This window comes from Megalobrama amblycephala, linkage group LG12 (assembly GCF_018812025.1).
Source record: "Megalobrama amblycephala isolate DHTTF-2021 linkage group LG12, ASM1881202v1, whole genome shotgun sequence".
In the NCBI taxonomy this organism is placed as follows: Eukaryota; Metazoa; Chordata; class Actinopteri; order Cypriniformes; family Xenocyprididae; genus Megalobrama; species Megalobrama amblycephala.
In genome coordinates, this window is record NC_063055.1 from 33,576,303 (window position 1) to 33,598,677 (window position 22,375).

A 22,375-nucleotide genomic window follows, 5' to 3' on the forward strand; every position below is an offset into this window, starting at 1 on the left:
TAGGGCTGTCAGTGTCAGGGAGTTTTCACACTAGAGCTTTTGTTGAACACACGAATCAGTCTGATGTCAGAGCTTGGTTCATTTAGTTGAGGTGAAAACTGCTTTCTGAACTTGGATGAGCACAAACAAACAATTCCCACGTCTGCTTGAAAAGATGGTGTGGAGTAATTTTATGTGGGCACCATTACAGTTCACCATTGGTGCAAAAGTAGTGTCTTGTAGCTTAGCATGCGGAAGTAAACTGCTATTAATGACATACAATTTGCCTGTTATAATATACCACATTTTTCATTGCTGCCTGTAGAGAGCAGCTTGAATCCTGAATCTCTCGCAATATATCCACAGCAGACAGAAGCACAAGTTTGTGTGTTAAGGTTTGCCAAAGGGCCAAAAACATAACCTAAGCTTTGAGTGTAAAAAAAAGCATAGAATGGTAAAAAGCTGCCTTTAGTACCATATATTATGAAAAAAGACCTGTGGAGGGTGAGAGGGTGGAATCAAACTTGTTTAAATCAAGCATTTGAATGTCCGAAAACATCTACATCTCAACAAATCCTTTACCTTTTGTCTGCACTGATATAGCACACCAATATACAGAATCCTCCAAAGCTCTAATACTCATTAGATGCAAAGAAATGTTGTGAGTGGATACTAATGTGGAATTGTTGCTGCCACGCTTACTGAGAGCATCATCACAGTGAGAAGAAATGAGGAGCAAAGTTGCTTTTTATATGGAGATAGCTTTGATCCGCAAACTGAAAAGGCAGCACTGTTTCACTAACAACCATTTGGCCATGGGCACTGTATTTAACTCTGAGGTTCAGTAGCAAACTGTGATGCTTAACTTTCATCTCTGAACATCTCTCAGGGGGACTAGTCTCAGCTTTAGATGGCATTCCTATGGTTCGCCCACAGACCATCTACTGACTGTCTGATGCATATTGCACTCAAAAATGGCAAACGCTTTCTCTAGGTGGCAAGATCCAAACTGATTGGGTAGCCTTTCACAATTTTAGGAGTCAAAGTTAGCATGTTTTTATCAGCTTGCTAGAAAACAAAGTTGTATTTTTAAGTTTTCAGGTTGCTTCTGAATAAGTACTTGTAGAAAAAAGATATCTTATATAGTATGTGTTAATATTTAATATTATAATATTGTATATATAGTATATTGTATGCTTGAACACACTTCTAAGTTCCGCTTTATGTACCTGCATTATGTACCTACCTAAATGTCCTGTCAAAGTGGGACGGTCTCGCCTAGAATAAGCTGTGTGGACCAGACTTTGTGCTCAGTGTCTGACTAAGCAAGACAAACAAAGATGTGACATTAATGGTTTAACATGTACAAGGTTAAGACACCCTGAACATGAATGATCAAGCTGGTTCCAGGTCATTTCTAGATAAGATCACAGAAATCCAAAGCCTTGCCTGGGTGAATGACAGAAGTGGTACTTCTACTGAAAAAGTTAATTCATAGTACAAATGGGATCTGAGAATCTGTAAAAAGGATAAAGGGTTAGTTCACCCAAAAATGAAAATTCTCTTATCATTTACTCACCCACATGTTGTTCCATAAAAGACTTTCATTCATCTTCAGAGCAAAAATTAAGATATTTTTAATGAAACTTGATTGATTTCTGTTCCTCCATTGACAGCTATGCAACTACCACTTTGACGCTTCAAAAAGTTCATAAAGGGATCATAAAACTAATCCATGTGAATCGAGTGGTTGAGCCCAAATTTTCTGAAGAGACTCAGTTGCTTTATATGATGAACAGATTGAATTTGGGCTTTATTCACATAAACATTCATCAATTCACACATCAGCATGTTCACTTGATGTGCGAGAACCAATGAGGTTCATTCTTGTGTGTTACGCAGCACTTTTAAGCTTCTGCATGAACCAATGAGGTTTGTTCTCGCACTTCAAGCAGATTAGAGTTAGTTTACCCAAAAATGAAAATAATTACTCACCCTCATGTCGTTCCACACCCATAAGACCACAAATTAAGATATTTTGATGAAATCCGAGAGATATATGACTCGTCCGTAGACAGCAATATAAACAACACTTTCAAGGTCCAGAAAGGTACTAAAGATATCATACCTTTCTTTTTTGGGGTGAACTAACCCTTTAAAGTCAAATTCAAAGTCAAAAACATAATGACACCAGGGTTTAAATTAGACTCAGAGCAGCTCCCACACATCCATGCTAGACAACAACTCTCACAAAGCATTGTGCTTCCATTTGTTTGTCTGTTTGCCTGTCCTAAGATATTGCTTTTGAAGACTACATGCAAGTATTTCATTAGAATGTCTCTGAGAAAAATTCCTCAGTGGAGAGGATGTCAAGCGCAGGCATTGAAAACCACTTCAGGCATTCTGTAGACTGAAAATACCCAACTGAAGAGATTTTAAAGGTGAGAAGCATCACTTAACCAAAAATCATTGCTCAATTTTTGAGAACTCTGACACTTTCTTAGATGGTTCTTTGAGCCTTTTCCTTGATTACTTCATGCCGAACGGCCTCTTCGGCTGTGCTTTGAGAAGATCAAGCTCTCTTCAGCTTTCCCTGCCTAACATCACATCTCTCTCTGATAGTAAAGAGAAAGAAAGGGCTGATTTGTACCTGAGCAATGGTGTCTGTTCATCTTCCTTAGTATTTGAATTCCCTGTGCTGCCATTATTGTGAATCTTGTTATTATAATCATTATTTTAAAATGCAGGGTTCCATTATTTTATTTGAAAGGCTTCTTGATACCTCATTGATACCTCAGCTCAAAGTTCTGTTCAGCTTCAAGCATAGATTAATTCTGGAAAATTCCGTTTTTTTATATAGCAATATTGAGGGTACTACTAGGTGTCTGTCTTTGAAACTATGGTATATAGAATTGTACAGGAGATTTACATAGCTTTAAAGAGAATTGTAGCCCTTTCTCATATGCTGAAATGGATATTAAAGACAATATGAAATTTTGACTCATAATGAATTCTAAAAACCCTTTGCTTTGCTCCTATATTGTGAGATATGATTTGTGCTTTTTTCCTAAAATATGGCAGAAAGATTGCTTTTGCAGAGACAAAGCTAGCTGTATGTGGGAGGTGTGCTTTTATGCTGAAGACAGTGAAAAGCGCTGGTCTGTTTGTGCACAGTTTTTACGTTGTGTTAGTACTGTGAGCTGTAGTCACAGGTAGACATGTAGAGTGCAACATTTTGGTTTACTGTGACAATCCAAAATCACACTCTCACAGGCCTGCACACTTTCAATAAGATCACAAGCCACAAAGAAGCTGAATTTATTATAATGTCTAAATGTCTGTGTGAAAGTGAGCATTGAAATGTGATGCCTATGCTTTTGGTATTGTGCCTTGAGATTGAATAACTTCATATTTGCTTTTCTTCATAGGTCACAGCACTTACATATATCATTACCTATGGATATATTTAAAATAGCTGAGCCATCATGTGTGGGTTCTTTGTTAGTTCTCTGAACATTTTGTCTTCCCTGAAGAGATCCCTAAAGAAAGACAATAACAATTATGCCAAATAGGATATGAATGTTCTGCTTGGTGAAATAACAGGTAATCGAAAGTAATTGCTAAGTGCGATTTATTTACGAAATAGTACATTTATGTTTATTTTTCTGGGATACCATTCATAGATTATCCAAGAGCTGCTTAATGGGTGGGAGTGAGTCATGGCACATGTTGAGTCATGGGACTTAACCTGAATCTCAAGGGGACTGTTTGTGCATTTATTTATTTAGATCTCCAATTAAAGAGCACACCAACAATGGGTTGTAGGTTATGGTTTGTCTGGTTAGCTTCAGCTAATCTCCTGCTAACTAATGCCGTAACTACATCGTTATGGTAGCAAAAAGCATCTTTGTTCAATAGCAGCCATTCAGAAGGAGCTAATCCGTGTTTTTCCTGTAATTTTTCTGCAGCACCAGAGTAATTAGTATAACATTCTTTTCAGCCCAATTTGCTTTTTAGAGCTAGGTTAGTTTTGGACTTAGAGATTTGGAGATGTTGATCCAGGTATATAGGCACTAGGCGAAATCATGGTCACCCTTCACTGTGCCAAAGCACGTTTTAGTTCAGTGGTTGATTCTATGCTTTGCACATACTGTACCTAAATGTATGAGTGCTACCACTTACAGGTACAACAGACCTGGAAAGCTCTAAGTCTTATGCAAAAAGTAGATCTCTTAGTTTCTTTATAGTAGAGTAATAGTAGTAGTGAAGTAAGTGCAACAGGGGTTAGCAGTAAACACAGAATACATATGACAGGGTTAGTTTTTCATTTTAGTCAGTGCCTTCCATAGGCACAGGATTAGCTAAACCAGAACATTTGAGCCCCCTCCCTTCCCAAGCCTTCGCCCGGGGAAAGTTTACCAGCAGGGCACCGTATCCTTTCCCCTGTGTTGCCATCTGTTCATTCAGACTCCCTTTCTCTCCACACTGGAGGCTGCCCTCTCTGTGCCGCTTTTGACGCTTGTGATCCAACAGGAGCGTTTCCTGTGAGGGTTGTGTGAGTGTGTGTGTAAGGGGAAGAGCAATTTGATTTCACTTTCATCTGAGATACAATTAGAGATAATCAAAACAGGCCTGCTTGCTTTTGAAAAGGACAGAACACAATCTTAATGCATGCAAATTAAAGTAGAGTTAATCTTTCAACAAAGCATATATATTTGATTAAGAAGACTGTGGCTAGTTTTACACACAGGGAAGTTGCCACAAGTGGTACTGTAAAAAATCTTTATCTATAGTATAAGGTATTGAATCAAAAGTTCAATTAGTGGTTTTCAAATGCCTAGTTTAAATCCCCCTGAATGTAATTTTTTTGTAAATTCGGATAATAAAAATATATAGAGCTGTAAACTACAGTAAAATAATGCCACTAGTGTTACATACATTAAAATACACTTTTGGCTCAGTAGATTTTGACCCTGTATATTTTGACCTGATGTAGAGAAAAAGATTGGGGCAATGTAAATTGGTATTAAACATTAAAGGGTTAGTTCACCCAAAAATGAAAATTCTGTCATTTATTACTTACCCCCATGCCGTTCCACACCCGTAAGACCTTCGTTAATATTCAGAACACAAATTAAGATATTTTAGTTGAAATCCGATAGCTCTGTGAGGCCTCCATAGGGATCAATGGACACTTCCTCTCTCAAGATCCATAAAGGTACTAAAAACATATTTAAATCGGTCCATGTGAGTACAGTGGTTCAATATTAATATTATAAAGCGCCAAGAATATTTTTGGAGCGCCAAAAAAACAAAATAACTATTTATTTAGTGATGGCTCCGATTTCAAAGCACTGCTTCAGGAAGATTCGGAGCACAATGAATCAGTATGTCGAATCATGTCGAATCATGATTCAGATCGCGTGTCAAACTGGCAACGGCTGAAATCAATTCATTTATGCTCCGATGCTTCCTGAAGCAGTGTTTTGAAATCGGCCATCACTAAATAAGTTGTTATTTTGTTTTTTTTGGCGCTCCAAAAATATTCTTGTCACTTTATAATATTAATATTGAACCACTGTACTCACATGAACCGATTTAAATATGTTTTTAGTACCTTTATGGATCTTGAGAGAGGAAGTGTCCATTGTTCCCTATGGAGGCCTCACAGAGCTATCGGATTTCAACTAAAATATCTTAATTTGTGTTCTGAAAATTAATGGTCTTACGGGTGTGGAACAGCATAAGGGTAAGTAATAAATGACAGAATTTTCATTTTTGGGTGAACTAACCCTTTAAAATAGTCTTTCAATATTATAAATATTTAAAATGCTTAAAATACACTATGTAATCATACATGGCTGATAACTGGTAATTATGTATGCCATTAATTATGAGTTTTCTTTCCAAAAGGTAAGCACTCAAAAAATCCATTTCCTGTGCATCACATGCTGCTTGATTACTCTTGAGAGTATATTCAATATAGGCTCATTGGAACCGTGCCTCAACCTACATTTTTATCAAAACTCCAAAAACTTCCATATACATATGATTTACTCCAGGTTCCAGCTGAATTAAACACAGTGGCAATAAACACCAACATTTTTCATTTTTACACTATATATCAATTACTAAAAGAGTTTACTCTCACCGAGAGTAAACTTGCTCAGTAGGCCACCTGGTACAGCATTGCAGAGCACTTGGGTATCAGTCCTATAAAACAGGGCTCATCATAAAATATCTTAAAGACTTCTAGAAGCAAGCTAAAATGGCATGGTTACTTTAGCAAGTGCATTTTCATCTCGCATTGCTTTTGTTAACACTATTGGTTAGATTTAGAGTAGGGTTTAGTGTAGGTGGCACGTTACTTTTTTAACACGATAGAACATTAACCTTTTAGTGCCACTCACTGGAACTGCAATACGTACAACAACCAACATGATACATTGTTGCCAGATTCACATTCATCTGTTTCACGTAAAACTGAATGCATTTTTAGCCAATAACTGACAATTCTCTATTGAAAGTTGCAAACATTGCAAGAAGCAATGTAATAATTTTGCAGAAATTATGCTGCAGACATGTTTTCCAGTGAGCTTGGGTAGAGTCTATTGGACCTCTGTATATTTATTCGAACATCCTGAATTTAGCAGCAGTGTTATGTTAATCAATTAAATGAATCAATTCAGTATAAAAAGGACAAATTGTCAGATAAAAATGAGGTGTCTAGTAACTTGTGCAACCAATACAGAACAATTATCCAGTCTAAGTGGTGGCTAATTTAGGCAAAAGAGTTAAGAGTCAACACAACTGTAATGCAGATACAATTTCATAAAAAAGATTTTTTATGTTTAACCCTCTGGAGTCTGAGGCTGATTTGGGGCCTGGAGAAGTTTTGACATGCCCTGACACTTGTGCTTTTTTCAGTTGTTCATAAATATGTTAATGGAAAAAGTGTCATTACACTGTATTCAGCACAAACTAGGCTACAATAATATGTGAGAAACATGTATGTACATGTTTGTGTTTTTGAAGGAATAACATTTATGCGTGGTTATTGAAAAAATGGATCTATCTTAAAGCTAATTAGTTATCTTGTGTATGGTATTAAGATGACCACTAATGGCTCTTATTCGTTGAATCTATTGCTTGTTGCATTGTCATTACACAGTGTGTACAGATCAACTGATGCAATGACTCAATTGTGATGTCTGTCAAGCTCAAAGGACAAAAATCTTGCCAAAGAGAACTATTAAAAAATGATAAAAGTGGTCCAGAATTATACTCCAAGCAACCAAGTCTGAAACAATATGATAGACTCTATGTAGCACCTAATTTATAAACCTAAAAATACATGCCACAGAAAAAATGTAATGAATTTTTTAATGAGTTCCTGCAGTTAAAAAAATAATATGAGTACTTTAGAGAAAAAAACGCTGCTAGAAACATCATTACCAAAATGATCCATTAAGTGGTCCCATATTGTAGCTCCTGTAATAGCACAAATCAAAGTCTAATACTTTTGACTTCCACATTTTGCTATTAACTGCTCTATTATTCTTGTTTAAATTCTGGGTAATAATTAGAACTGAAAAAGTGAATAAGGAATGAAAGCCCCTGTTGAAATGACTATTTCAATAGACTGGCATTTTCATCCATATTTAAAAAAAAGTAAAATGACAAGTGGTTCAATTCAGTGCAATAAGAATAGCGTTTATATGTAATTAAGTCAATCTAATTGCAATTTATAGTTAATCTATTTACTTCAGGGTTTCTACAGCATTGTGCAACTTTATTTGGCTTCTCTAGTAGTTTGTGTGGCATGGGTAATGGCCATACATTAACCCACATATTCGGAAGATGTCATCCCAACCTTTCATGCATCTTGTGTTAATATGGAACAACTGATATCAGAATCAAAAGGAGGCTGCTCAGCTATGTAGCTTCATAAAAGTGCAGCACTAAAATGTCATACAAAATTAATGCTGGCTTCAAGTCATGTCAGATCGATCGCATTTATGAGATGAACTCGCATAAACGTCACATAAACCACAATGTCATAATTACCAGTGTGAAACACGGGATTTTTTTATAAGCGCAGACTGTTTAAATTGGAAACGTGCCAATTAAAGAGTCATGCCAGAATAGTTATATGTGGTAGAAATAGTTTGCATACATTTTTATACTGTTGCTCGCCAGGAAATAAAAGTAATTTCACATAATTTTCTGGCAGCACAACAATCATAAAGTACATTGGTAAAGCATCAGTTTCATATCTGCATCTTTTTTTCATTTTGTTGCACCAGGGCTAAACAAGGTTCATGTCTTCGTAAGTGAAATATGAAATTGCCCAAACATTTTTTTCTTTACTTAAGACACACCACACATTGTTATTACGGTTTCTAGGCTTGTAAGTATTTCTTCCCAGGATGACTTGAAGGGATAAGACTGAAGCAGACAAACCATCTTAATAGTTTGCTGGCAAGTGAATATTGCTGTTGAAGAACACAAGGCTCACCTAAGTCAGATGGTTACTGATGAGGGCTTTCTTTTCCTTTTCACACTTGTTCGTTTTGGACAATATTTGTAGTTACATCTTGCACTCAGAATAGAGTAATGGGCGAAGGCAGCATGGTAGAGCTGCGGCATATGTTGGCAAACAACATTGATTTTTTTAACCAGACAACCATATGGCCCATCTGTTGAATGTGAGAATCCAAAAGACTAAATCCTTCAAGAGTCTGCAGTCCTACAAAGCCAACCTGAGTCTGGACCTTCCACTGAGCACATATTGCCAGCAGGTAGTACCTATAAGGTTGGCCTCGTTGTCATTATGACCCCTTTATCTTGATACCAACATGCCAGTTCAAATCTTCAGAGGCATTGAAGCTACTCCTCTAGCCTCTCAGCTTGGTCAGCCTCACATATTCATAACAGGACATTTACTTTTTGTCAGGACAATTTGCTTTCGTGACATTCACGAGATATCACCACAGAACAGGGGTACCCAATCCTGTTCCTGGAGATCTACATTCCTGCAAAGTTCAGCTCCAACCCTGAACAAACACAACTGAACCAGCAAATTAAGATCTTCAGGAGCCCTTGATAATTACAGAGAGGTGTGTTGGAGCAGGGTTGGAACTGAACTCTGCAGGTAGATCTCAGGAACTGAGTTAGGCACCCCTGCTTATAGAATGACAAACTTAATAATTATGTTGTATTTAAATGTGTAATTAATTTGCACCTGTTGTTTGACTGCATTCATAGCATTCATGCAAGCATTCATAAGAAGTACACTGAAAAAAAATACTTTGGATCAACTTTAAAAACAAAATACCCAGAATAGTTTGTTACAGCCAAATTTATTTGTTTTTCTCAAATTATATTTATGGTTTGATTCAAACCTTGAATTTTGATTTAATATTATTCAAAAACATTTTTGTTTTTTCGCAAAAATACAAAACCTTTTGTACAAAAGTAAAATAATTATTTATTATAAAGATCATATCATGCTTAATATATTTTCTTTAGATAGAAGCCGAAATTTTACTTATTGTAGGTAAATGTTTTGGATTTTTACAAATTAATTTCACCATAAATAAAAGATAAATTAGCTATAATATGAAAGAATTTTCACTTAAGATAAAACTAAGAATATTTTCTTGGTCAATGTTTAATAGAAATAGAAATAAAGAAATATTTTCTTCAAAAGACCTTAATATAATATATATATATATATATATATATATATATATATATATATATATATATATATATATATATATATATACACAAACCCAATTCCAAAAAAGTTAGGACACTGTACAAATTGTGAATAAAAACAGAATGCAATGATGTGGAAGTTTCAAATTTCAATATTTTATTCAGAATACAACATAGATGACATATTAAATGTTTAAACTGAGAAAATGTATCATTTTAAGGGAAAAATAAGTTTAAATTAAAATTTTAAATTTCATGGCATCAACACATCTCAAAAAAGTTGGGACAAGGCCATGTTTACCACTGTGTGGCATCCCCTCTTCTTTTTATAACAGTCTGCAAACGTATGGGGACTGAGGAGACAAGTTGCTAAAGTTTAGGAATAGGAATATTGTCCCATTCTTGTCTAATACAGGCTTCTAGTTGCTCAACTGTCTTAGGTCTTCTTTGTCGCATCTTCCTCTTTATGATGCGCCAAATGTTTTCTATGGGTGTAAGATCTGGACTGCAGGCTGGCCATTTCAGTACCCGGATCCTTCTTCTACGCAGCCATGATGTTGTAATTGATGCAGTATGTGATCTGGCATTGTCATGTTGGAAAATGCAAGGTCTTCCCTGAAAGAGACGACGTCTGGATGGGAGCATATGTTGTTCTAGGACTTGGATATACCTTTCAGCATTGATGGTGCCTTTCCAGATGTGTAAGCTGCCCATGCCACACGCACTCATGCAACCCCATACCATCAGAGATGCAGGCTTCTGAACTGAGCGCTGATAACAACTTGGGTTGTCCTTGTCCTCTTTAGTCCGGATGACATGGCGTCCCAGTTTTCCAAAAAGAACTTCAAATTTTGATTCGTCTGACCACAGAACAGTTTTCCACTTTGCCACAGTCCATTTTAAATGAGCCTTGGCCCAGAGAAAACGCCTGCGCTTCTGGATCATGTTTAGATATGGCTTCTTTTTTGACCTATGGAGTTTTAGCCAGCAGCGGCGAATGGCATGGTGGATTGTGTTCACCGACAATGTTTTCTGGAAGTATTCCTGAGCCCATGTTGTGATCTCCATTACAGTAGCATTCCTGTATGTGATGCAGTGCCGTCTAAGGGCCCGAAGATCACGGGCATCCAGTATGGTTTTCCGGCCTTGACCCTTACGCACAGAGATTGTTCCAGATTCTCTGAATCTTTGGATGATATTACGCACTGTAGATGATGATAACTTCAAACTCTTTGCAATGTTTCTCTGAGAAACTCCTTTCTGATATTGCTCCACTATTTTTTGCCGCAGCATTGGGGGAATTGGTGATCCTCTGCCCATCTTGACTTCTGAGAGACACTGTCACTCTGAGAGGCTCTTTTTATACCCAATCATGTTGCCAATTGACCTAATAAGTTGCAAATTGGTCCTCCAGCTGTTCCTTATATGTACATTTAACTTTTCCGGCCTCTTATTGCTACCTGTCCCAACTTTTTTGGAATGTGTAGCTCTCATTAAATCCAAAGTGAGCCAATATTTGGCATGACATTTCAAAATGTCTCACTTTCAACATCTGATATGTTATCTATATTCTATTGTGAATAAAATATAAGTTTATGAGATTTGTAAATTATTGCATTCTATTTTTATTCACAATTTGAACAGTGTCCCAACTTTTTTGGAATCAGGTAATTTCCGCAGTCAGTAAAGCTAGCAAGTATGTTTCTTTTAATTTTTAAAATAGTGTTTGACAAACTTAACAAAATAGGTTTACATCAGAAACCATGTTTTTTAGACCCATATAAAAATGCACTTTAAAGGGGCTATAGTAAGAATGTTCATGTATTAATTGCTTGTTTATTACCAATGTGTAAACAGCTTGTAAGCACTCAGTACATACATATCCATCTAAACATCACTCTCGGCAGTGTGAACGATGTTGAGATGTTTGTTAAAACTATATCACTGCAAAGGTATTTACATCTTATTTTTACTTAGCAAAGAACAAAAAATAAATTCACTCTGAGCATATGAGGGCATTGAATCACATTAAGTCTCTTGTGCATTATGTGTGCAAACACGAGCAATAAGCTGCTGGCTGCAGTTCACTTAACGGCCACCGGTGTCACTAATAACAAGGGTTTCTGAATTCTACATATACACTTTATGCTATAGACAAACAAGTGTGCAGCCATCTTTAGAATTTTGTGTTTGAACTTCAGTTTTTGTAGTAGCTCTGTATATTTCTATGGCATCGCTGTCGAAGAGTAATTAGCTGATGAAGTGGATTTACTTATTGTAGAGTTATCAGGACCATTGTAATGTTAGAAGCAGATGTCATAACAAATGTTTGTAGACCGGGAAGATTTTAAAACAAGCAGTTCATTCATAAATCTGTAAGATCTTACCTTCATGCTGTGTAAATACAAACCAGTAAACAGAATGAGTGCAGTGCTGAAAAGGGGAGGGGTTACATAAGATCTATAGACCCTTAAATAAAAGAAACATGTTTTTCAGTGTAATTAAATGCAACTTTTTGTACATTTCATTGGTTTACGGAAATTTATTGAATTAATAAAGCTTGTAAAGGTAGTTTGGTGAAAGTGTGTTCAAGTATAACCCATTCTTGCCTTTGAAGACAGATTGAGTGCTTTAGTTGACTTCATCCTGCCCTTCATATTGACCGCAGTAGCCTGCAGTGTGCATGTGGGTGTAAGGATTTCTCAGGTGCAACCTGGGGTAGAATTTTTATACATAGCAGGAAATTCAAGCAAACAGAGCACTGACACTGTGCTTTTCACCAGGCATTTGCTATCACAGCGTGACCTCTGCCTTTCCATTAACCGGCAACCTGGTAGAGTCATTTGCACATCCAGGACAATTTAGACTTTATGCAGTAAATTATTTTCAACCAGCAATTTTCAACCATGCTGTTTATTCCTAAAAATGTATTTTTTTTTAAATGATCTTTTTATCTTTCTGATTGTTAGGCACAGTGTACCCTGGAACAAATAATGAATTTAAATAATTTTGAAAGCTTTTTTAAAGTGAAAGACAATTTGTGCTACCGTATAATTTTTCCTCTGCCTGCTTAGTGAGTAAGGCAAAGAAGACTCCTTTCTTCTTTTCAGCTATTGGAGAAGTCTACTATAGGTCACTGCCTAAAATATTGCCCAGTGCTTTCGTTAAAAAAAAAAATAAATAAATAAAAATACAGATCCTTTAAAAAACACTGAGCCAGGAAAAACAAAAACCCTCGTCTCACTAACACAAGCGTTACCTGAGCTACCTACGCTACCTGGCTCCAAATAAACACTTGTGAAATAAAGTTTTGTTAGACTGAGGAGGTAACCATAGCAACTGTACTCAGCTTGAGTGCTTTCCATTAGGATCAGTATGGGACGGTACATTGGCACATACAGTAGGTACTGTCATCATTTGTCACTTTATTACAGATTTATGCATCAGATATACATTACAAAAACATTGTTTTTAAAAAGACATTAAGTAGATATTGTAGTTATCGTTTAAAAGTTGGCTGAAAGTATGCACATCTGCTCATAAAACAACAACATGCTATAGCTCATTTAGCTTTTAACCCATTTAGCAGTTAACTTAATGCAGTATAATGGAACAATTTCCTGAGTGTTCTTTGTTGTCTGTCAGTTCAGTGGATATTCAAGGTAATATATATTGCCTGGCTGGAATATCCATTGCCTGTTTTATCTTAACGTAGTTGAACATAATAAATCTAATCTCTAATAATCAGGGTTACGAATTGATTTATATAGTATGAGCAAAAGTAATAGTGATGCTTGCTTTAGCAAGAACCACTAAAAATCTGTATGATCTTCCTGTTTATGGGGAAATGGAATTACATTACATCATTACTTTGAAGTTCAGCAGTTAGAAATCAATCATGTAGATGCTTTTATGATTATAGGAAGAGCTGATAAATGGAATGAACTCTCTATCTCTCCTCCTCTGTCTCTGTACCGTGGTTCTGTACGCAATAAGCTACCTAAATCCCCAGCCCTGGATTACAGTTCTGAGGGGATTTAAGTGTCGGCTTGACAGGTGTTGCACAGTCAATAAGTTAGCATCTTTACTAGTACGGCATCGCACAGCATGTCATCAGAAAGACAGATCCACCCTAGACTGCAGATGCTAAAACTGTTCTGATGCCTGCAAGACTATCCATCAAATCCTGCGGGTTTGGACGTATAGTTTGTGTTCTTGCCGTCAGATTTTCTCGGGAAACGTTGTCGGATGGAGGTTTGCCTAGAGCTTTGTTTGAAAAAGTGATTGTAGGGATATAAAGGCAGGAAGTCAGAAGAAGCAAAGCGTGAGAAAGAAATCAAGGACACGCTGCTAAGTCAGCAACAACTCAGAGCGATGTGCGCCGCTGTCCTGCCTGCCAGTTCGGTCACTTCTGCTGCGATGCCCCCAACATTAGCGCCTGAAATGAAGCCAGTGCCTGCCACCAAGCCAGCAACACCTCTAGCCCGAGTATCAACCCCATTGGTGGCAAATGCCTACTCTAAGGCTCTCCAAAAGCTGACCCTGTCAAGACTCATGGCGGGATTCTTTTGGACTGGGGATAATACTGTGTATGGATCCAAATGGAAGCTAGGATTATTTGGTAAGAGATAAATTGGACAAATTGATTGTTTATGCCAGCTTTGTATTTCTTCAAATGATTTATTGAATTGTTTCAGTTTAATGAATCAGCAAAGTCATTTTTGGTAGGTACAGGTACTTTGTGTATATATATATATATATATATATATATATATATATATATATATATATATATATATATATATATATATGTGTGTGTGTGTGTGTTGAACTTTCTATTCATCAAGGAATCCTGAAAAAAAGTACACAACTGTTTTCAACATTGAAAATAATCATAAATGTTTATTGAGCAGCAGATCAGCATATTAGAATGATTTCTGAAGGATCATGTGACACTGAAGACTGGAGTAATGATGCTGAAAATTCAGCTTTGCCATCACAGGAATAAATTACTTTGTGAAATATATTCAAATAGAAAACAGTTATTTTAAATTGTAATAACATTTCACAATATTACTGTTTTTTACTGTATTTTTAATTAAATAAATGTAGCCTTGGTGAGCAGACGAAACTTCTTTTAAAAACATTAAAAATCTTAGTGGTTCCAAACTTTTGGACTGTACTGTATATATATATATATATATATATATATATATATATATATATATATATATATATAGTTGGTCTAAAGCGGTCTATCCATGTCTATCCATGACCTATTTCCTGTATTTGTGTTAGTGTTCAAGTGGGCGTGAAGACTGTAAGTGTGTGTAGAACTTTTGATTAACCAGTAGGACGCACTTAGTGTTGTAAACTGTAAGTAATTTTTTTACAGAGCTTTATTTATATTTGGATTTTTAATACACTTTAAATAAACTTCTAATTGTCTGTTCAGTAGTCCCAGACAACACAATTTAATTGTGGTGCTTCTAATTAAGTGATTAAAAGCAGTTGCAAATGTTTTACAAAATACACATCTGCACCAATAAAATGTGTTTTACTAGCAAATTATATGTAATATCTAATTCATTTAACTGGAAATTTTCCTCAGAATCTTACAGTTTTGCAGCAAATGAACCTGAATGATGGGACATGCTTAGCCTCAAATACTGGTTCGCAGGATTTCATGTGGATTAAGGGCCTTGAACTTTAGCATTTTCAGACTTTTCCCTACACACACTATCTAATGGCCAAAACCAAAAGGCCCTTACTGATGCAGCTGTGGGTGTACAATAAACAGAAAAGGTTGGTGAAATGATCTAGCTCATAGAGTGACATCAGAACAGAAGCATCATGTCCATTTAAACATTTTAACTGAATTTCTTTAAAAAAAAAAAAAAAAAAAAAAAAAATCAGTTTTCATCTAAAATGCTTTCTGAAATCCTCCATTCAAGTCTAAATTTGATTAGTTTGATAGAGTCGCACATTCCACAGATGACTGACAGATCTGTTGTTTTCCCACCCTCGTGTTGCTCAAAACTTACATGACTAATTTCTGTTGAACACAAAATGGTTATAAACTGTAAAACTGCCCTTTTTCATTCAATTAAAATTTTGATCACTGACTGTCAAGTCCAGTTGATTTCCATACTGGAATTTGAATCTGTATTCCCTTGTAGAATCAAAAGTTATACCACAAAATTTTTTAATATGTATAATAAACATGATCATGGTCAAATGTTATCCTTTTAACTGTCAGCATCCCCATAGTGGGACGCTTGTGCACTTTTCTATCACATATTTTAGCATCATTTGAAAGCTTAAATACTCGAGAGAGAGAAAAAACAAAAACTTTTTGGACATTGCATTATTATGGAAATGGTACTTTAAAACTTTTTAGCTGGCTTAATTTTTGTGATATCAGCTTCAAATTTGGAAAACAACTTGGTTAGAAATATAGCTTTGATATTCAAGCAGTTTTAGAGTCCAAATTATTTTGTAAAGTATATGAAGAGTTTGGTTCCAAAACGCAATAACTCCATTTTGATTAATTTGATTAAAAAGGCATTTTCTTTACCAAGAAAGTAGCAAGATGAAAACCACTATTTTCTGTTTCAGACTTTCACATGGCATCTTTTGGTTATAAAAACATTAAAAATTCAAATCTATATTTTGATTTTAAAAAGTTTATTTTAAAAACATATTATTTTTTTCCCCAAAATGCAATAAATCCTTGCCATTTTTTTTTTTCAAAATGCAATTAATCCATCAATATAAAAGTTATTTTTAAAATTGAAAATACACAACAAAGTTGATTCACATATATGACAGAGTCTAAACTTTGCCAATATTTATCTTATATACAGACATTTTACTAAAAATACATTCAGCCGTTGCTCACAAAATGAATTCAATGCGACATCTTGTTAATGTTATAAATTATTTGTTATTACCGATTAAAGAGTATCTGGCACCACCGCACAGTTAAATAAACACATTTGCCGAGTACATTGGTATTAAAAAAGGCTTTTTAAAAAGCCTTCAATGTTTACAGTGAGTGGAATGGTGCGCTGTGATTGGTTGAGAGCGGATATATCGTGTTCTGCAGAAAAAGGAGACTGGCGCGTTTGTCGCGTTTTGGAAAGAAAGGGAGAAAACATTACAGAATAACACGACGGATAACGCATTTTGCGCAAAGTTAATAAATGACTTTTCAGTACCAACCAGATACAATACTGATTTTGCTGGAAACTCAATTTTTTTGAAAATGGCATTTATCGCGTTTTGGAACCAAACTCTTCATATATTTTGTTTAAAATGGAAAATGTTTAGTTGAGTACATTTACTTTACAGTAAACTTCAACTTCTATAACCACATTTTTACATTTTCATTTTTTGAAGCAGCGTTCACTTCTGAAATAATCTGCTGAATGTTCTCTTTAAAAAGAGACCAACCTTGTGTATTTCACAGCTAAAACATCACTATACTGAACATTCCAAACCTATAAATCAATTGTGAGGCTTGTAGATACTTGCCAGAAAAATAGCAATTGAATGTCATTGCTGTCATTGAATGTCATTGCTGTCATAAAATATTAGTTGTTTACTTGCTCTCCAAAATTCTTTCTTGGTTGTTTACAACGTACCAGTGTGACATTTGGCTTCATCAACGCATTGAGACGTCAAGAAGGCTGATTTCTTGTGTGTTGCATGATGGAAAGGCACCTGTTTGTACAAGGAGTGACATATGGGCAATCCCTTTAAGCTTTAATTCCCTGATGGATAGTGCATGAGAGGTTTACCTTACTTTTCTCTGGCACACATTCTGCAGACTAGTCCCTCTGACCTGCTATGTGGCAGCATTAGAGGCTCAATTCTGCTAAATGGGCTTAAAATGGCACCAATTAGTGCATCTTCTTTTGACATCTTGTTGCCAACAATGCTCTTGAGCCAACTAGAGTATGTGAGTATTCAAGCTGGTCAATGAGCAACATGACTAGTCTAATTTCCATTCAGGTTTCTCAAACGTTTCAACCATGAACCTGGTTTCCATAGCAACCATTTCAGACCCACTAGAGGAGTGTTTTTGATGAGGTACCACATGGGAAACGCTTGCGTTAGACTGCTTTTGCACAACATGGGATACATTCACTAAAGCACTCTTTTTTTTTTGGTGTCTACTGTTCAAGCAATCAAAAAGCAGTTTGGCGTAACCCCTATTGATTCTGAACTTCCTGCTGTGTATTCAGCAATAGGGATCAGATCCATTTAAAAGACCACTGCTCTTGCGAGCATATCAAGGGAAAAAATGCTTGCTGAATTTACGCCGCATTGAGCTGGCATTATCTCGTAGAACTTTTGTTAAACCAGACTACATTCAATTTAAAGTCCCAGTGAACCGGAAGTTGCAACCGACTTTACTTCAGTGTTGTGCCGTATTTCCAAGTGAAACGGAATACTGAATAGAGGGTTTAATTTTAGCGCACCTCCTCCCCATCCCTCGTTCATAGCAGACTGACAGTTGGAGGGGAGTGGTTAAGGATATTCAACTCAAGCCATCAAACTGACATCTTCAGAGAAGGAACGCCATTCCAGAGCAGAAGCAAATTTTCAGATTTTGATTAAAGATTATCACGACAAACACATTTTTTCCTGTGTATTAACTTGCACGGAATACTTGTTCACCACAAGACTAGTAATGTGCGCTAAAAAAGTAAATTAAAATTTTATGCTAACTTTAAAGGTTTATCTAGCCACAAAGGTAACCACAAAGGTTGCCGGTTCCATTCCACATTCTTAAAATTAATATTCTTCAACAGTTCTTTGTATAAGCTTATGATCAGCAAAGAACCCTCTTTATATCAAGAACCATTTTCTGCTGTTCTTGAGTTGCAGTATAGTTCTTTGGTGAAAATAAAAAGCTTATACAGTTCTTCAAATCAGCATATTATTTTCTGGGTGGTTTAAACTCTATTTTGACTCTATTTACATTCTTAAAAAAAAAATTGCCTCCCACCCTCCCCCAACCCCCAAATATTTTTTCGTTGCCTCAGGGCAACGTTGTGCAACAATGGTACAGAGTCATAGAGAAAAATGATCATCAAAATCAAATTTTTTTTTAAAGAAAATTAAAAAAATCATTAAGTAAAAAGGGAAAAACACTTGAAAGACTTTGATATATTGAATTTGATACATGCATAGGTGTGTATCATGTAGTGTGCTATGCCATATATTGTACTTCATGTAAAAAGATTTCATTCCGTACGAAACTTCAAAAAGCACTTCTTCTCTGCTGTGACATAGTGGTGTATGTTACAATTTTTGCACATCACTTTGGGTGTTCCTGCACTCCCAGGAACCCTGCATCTTCCCTTCTTATAATACATTGTTGCCAATGTGAGGTATTTATATTGCCCAAAACATCCTCGAAAAGTACCTCTTATCGCACAACGTTGCCCTGAGGTAACAAAAAGAGAAACTGAATTTCTTAACAGTACAAAATAAAATAAAAAAAAACTTCATAAAACCTGACAAAAGGCTTCTCTACATCTTCATACACACACACACATATTTTTTATGTACAGTTCATGTCGTTTTAAATAAGATTACTAAAGCAAATAATATTGCCGCCTTCTCACACCATTTGCTCCTATGACCATGTGTCAGAACAGGACGTCCCACCTTTAAATGGTGCTTGATATTGACTCCAACACCTTACTGAACTGTTCTTTGGTACTTTCTCAACCTTTCTAATTGGTTGCAATCATTTAAAGGAAAATTTACTAAACATAGGGCTTAAGAAAACTTTCCGTTGCCTTACGGCAACGATGTGCTGTAGAGGGTTAAGTTGTTCCAAATGCATGCATCCTTCCTTTTTTGGAAGATATTTTTGGAGGTGAATTATCCTTTTAAAGCACCTTCATGTTGATGGTTTTCTACAGAGCTAGAGATCAGGCTGTAAAACATTTCTGGTTGTAGTTGGAACCAAAAAATGGTGTATTTTTAGACTATTTTTACATGACAACGATATGCTTAAAACTGAGAATTTTTCCGCATACAGATGACACAATTGTCAAAACGATCATTATTCACACGGATCAGCAAAAACTGCTAAAAATGCTGTATTCTGCTGTCAGGCCATTAGATGGCGATGAAACACTAACTGTACTAACGAACATGTAATGCGCATGTGCATGACTTCATCGTTTTCACAGATTTGCGTTTTTGTTGTTTACATGGAGACCATTTTCAAAAACATGCACTTTGAAACCCGTTTTCAAAAGTTTGCATTTTCAGGCACCCAAAACTCTGTTGTCGTGTGAAAGAAAGGCCAAAACACATAAAATGTTTTTACGTTTTTAGTTGAAAACGGTTTTGTGTAAAGAGCCCCTTTGTAGTTACAATACTGACGACACTGGAACTCAGGGGCTGTTTACACGACACCGTTTTGAAATAAAAACAGAAAACTTTTTTTGCATTTTGGCCATTCATTTACATTAAAACAGTGTTTTGGTGGCCTGAAAACACAAACTTTTAAAAAACGGCTTTCAAAGTGCAAGTTTTTGAAAACGGTCTCCATGTAAACAACAAAAACACAAATCTGTGAAAACGATGACATCATGCACATGCGTATTACATGTTCAGTCTATAGTGTTTCATCACCATCTAATGGCCTGCTAGCAGAATACAGTGTTTTTAGCCGTTTTCACTGATTTGTATGAATGGGTATCGTTTTGACAATGGTGTCATCTGTGCGCGGAAAACTCAAAGGAAAAACTTCTCCGTTTTAAGCATGTCATTGTCATGTAAACGTACCCTCGATGAGTAACTGGGATCACTTGACCTTAGACAAGGTAGCCATGCAATCACTGTAGTCATTCTGAATAAAGCATAAGCGTAAACACCAATCACTCAAACCTGGATTTAGTGATCTGCTAAAATCTTCTTATATTACATCCTGTCTGTCGAAGCTCCCTGCGTAATTATCAAATAAAGAGCCACCTCAGATGAGCTCTTCCGATATTAATGCCGCATTAATACTAAGAGATGGAAACAGCGCAGAGCAATGGCACACTATTGTAAACTGATTATTATATAATCGTCTCTCAGCTCATCTGCTGTTTATGTAACAGCGGTCTGTTCTCTGAAGAAACTTCTTTACCAAGGCCAGATCTACTGTCGTCTTAAGTGTTACTTCACACTCTTTCTGTTCATAAGTGCATGAATAATGAAAAACAAAAAGCTTGCAGTCATCTCTGTTCCTGAGGGCAATTTGGTGGAGTAAAGTGGGATTTTGTTCTTGTTAGTTTTATTTTCCCTTGCACTGTTATGACACTTTAAGCACCATGGTTAATACTATGTTTCTGGATATGTACCACAGTGATGCCATGTATATATCAAATCATCACTGTTCCATGGTTTCTTTTCTTTTTTATACGGAGAAGAGTAAACTGGAAATGTTGTTTATGTTGGAACATTTCTTGGTAATTTCCAATTAATTCCATTTTCATGGCAGCTTTCCTCACAGTGTTAAAACATTAGTCCAGACAGGTTTATAATTTCACAACCATGTGTCAATTGCGGAATGAGCCATTTGGACAAAATGTAAGAGTGAGAGAATGTGCCAGTTATTTAGAATCCATGATTATTTCCAACAAGTAGTTGCTTGTACAAGAGTACAGTGTATGAACAGAAAAACGTTCAATCTTGCCAAACAACTGCTGTATTGTGAGGGAAGAAGGATGTTTGAAAATGAAACATATTGGATTTCGATCAGGTTCATAAAGGTCACAGTAATGATTGCTGGCCATTTCGAGAGCATGTCAGATATACTGATGGATGGTTAGTCCTCTGGGTAACTCACACATACACAGAAAAATGCTGAAAAATGCTTGGGTGGGATTTACCAATAATATCCTGAGAAGCAGACAACTTAACCTCTGCCATTTAAAATGATAAAAATATCATTGGTATATGTTCACATTCATACATAATACATATTAGAGCATTATCATGTTTTATTTATAATTTTGGGTGGAAAGGGAGTGCAAAATCCAGCCATTTAATGTTTCATTTTTATTTATTTTTTATTATTATTATTGTTTTGTTCATTCATCTGTTTATGAACTGATTTTGTGTTAATATTTTCTGATTGTATTTCATTATAAAAACATACAGTACAGATATACTGCACAGTAGACATGCCTGAAATAATCCTTGTCTTTTGTTTCTCTGTTAGTGGAGAAATGCATGAGCTCCATGCAGACGGGCACTCAGATGGTGAAACTGCGTGGAGGATCCAAAGGCCTGGTGCGCTTTTTCTACTTGGACGAACACAAGTCCTGCATCCGCTGGCGACCCTCTAGGAAGAACGAGAAAGCCAAAAGTAAGTCTCATTCTTATTGCTGAGGTTATGACTCAATTCTCATTGTATTGTTTCTATTAGCTTCTCTATTACTAACCACAATGAAAATCTCATTGCTCAGATGTTGCACTTAACTAGCTCAGAAGACTTGTCGATATGTTTTATGCAAGTATCGATCTTGTCTCAGATGTTGTTTCTAAAGTGTAGGGCTATCGATCTAATGTTGCAACACTAAGATAACGGAGATCTCGGTTACCGTGATTTTGCCAAGTAAAACATCTTTGTTGATCCTGGAACAACATATCATAT

The 22,375-nt window shown here is 36.0% G+C and overlaps 1 protein-coding gene across 9 annotated transcripts in view; it reads left to right on the forward strand.

The window, feature by feature from the left end:
- Positions 1–22,375, forward strand: part of plch2a (phospholipase C, eta 2a) — a 168,263-nt gene that overhangs the window by 100,036 nt on the left and 45,852 nt on the right. For 7 of the 9 annotated variants that reach the window (XM_048210744.1, XM_048210745.1, XM_048210746.1 and 4 more), the window contains one exon: positions 21,941–22,087. In XM_048210744.1, coding sequence (XP_048066701.1) covers positions 21,941–22,087 — 147 coding nt within the window. Of the gene's footprint in view, positions 1–12,375; positions 14,324–21,940; positions 22,088–22,375 lie in introns of those variants that run through there. The other 2 variants (XM_048210751.1, XM_048210743.1) reach the window with 2 other exon arrangements.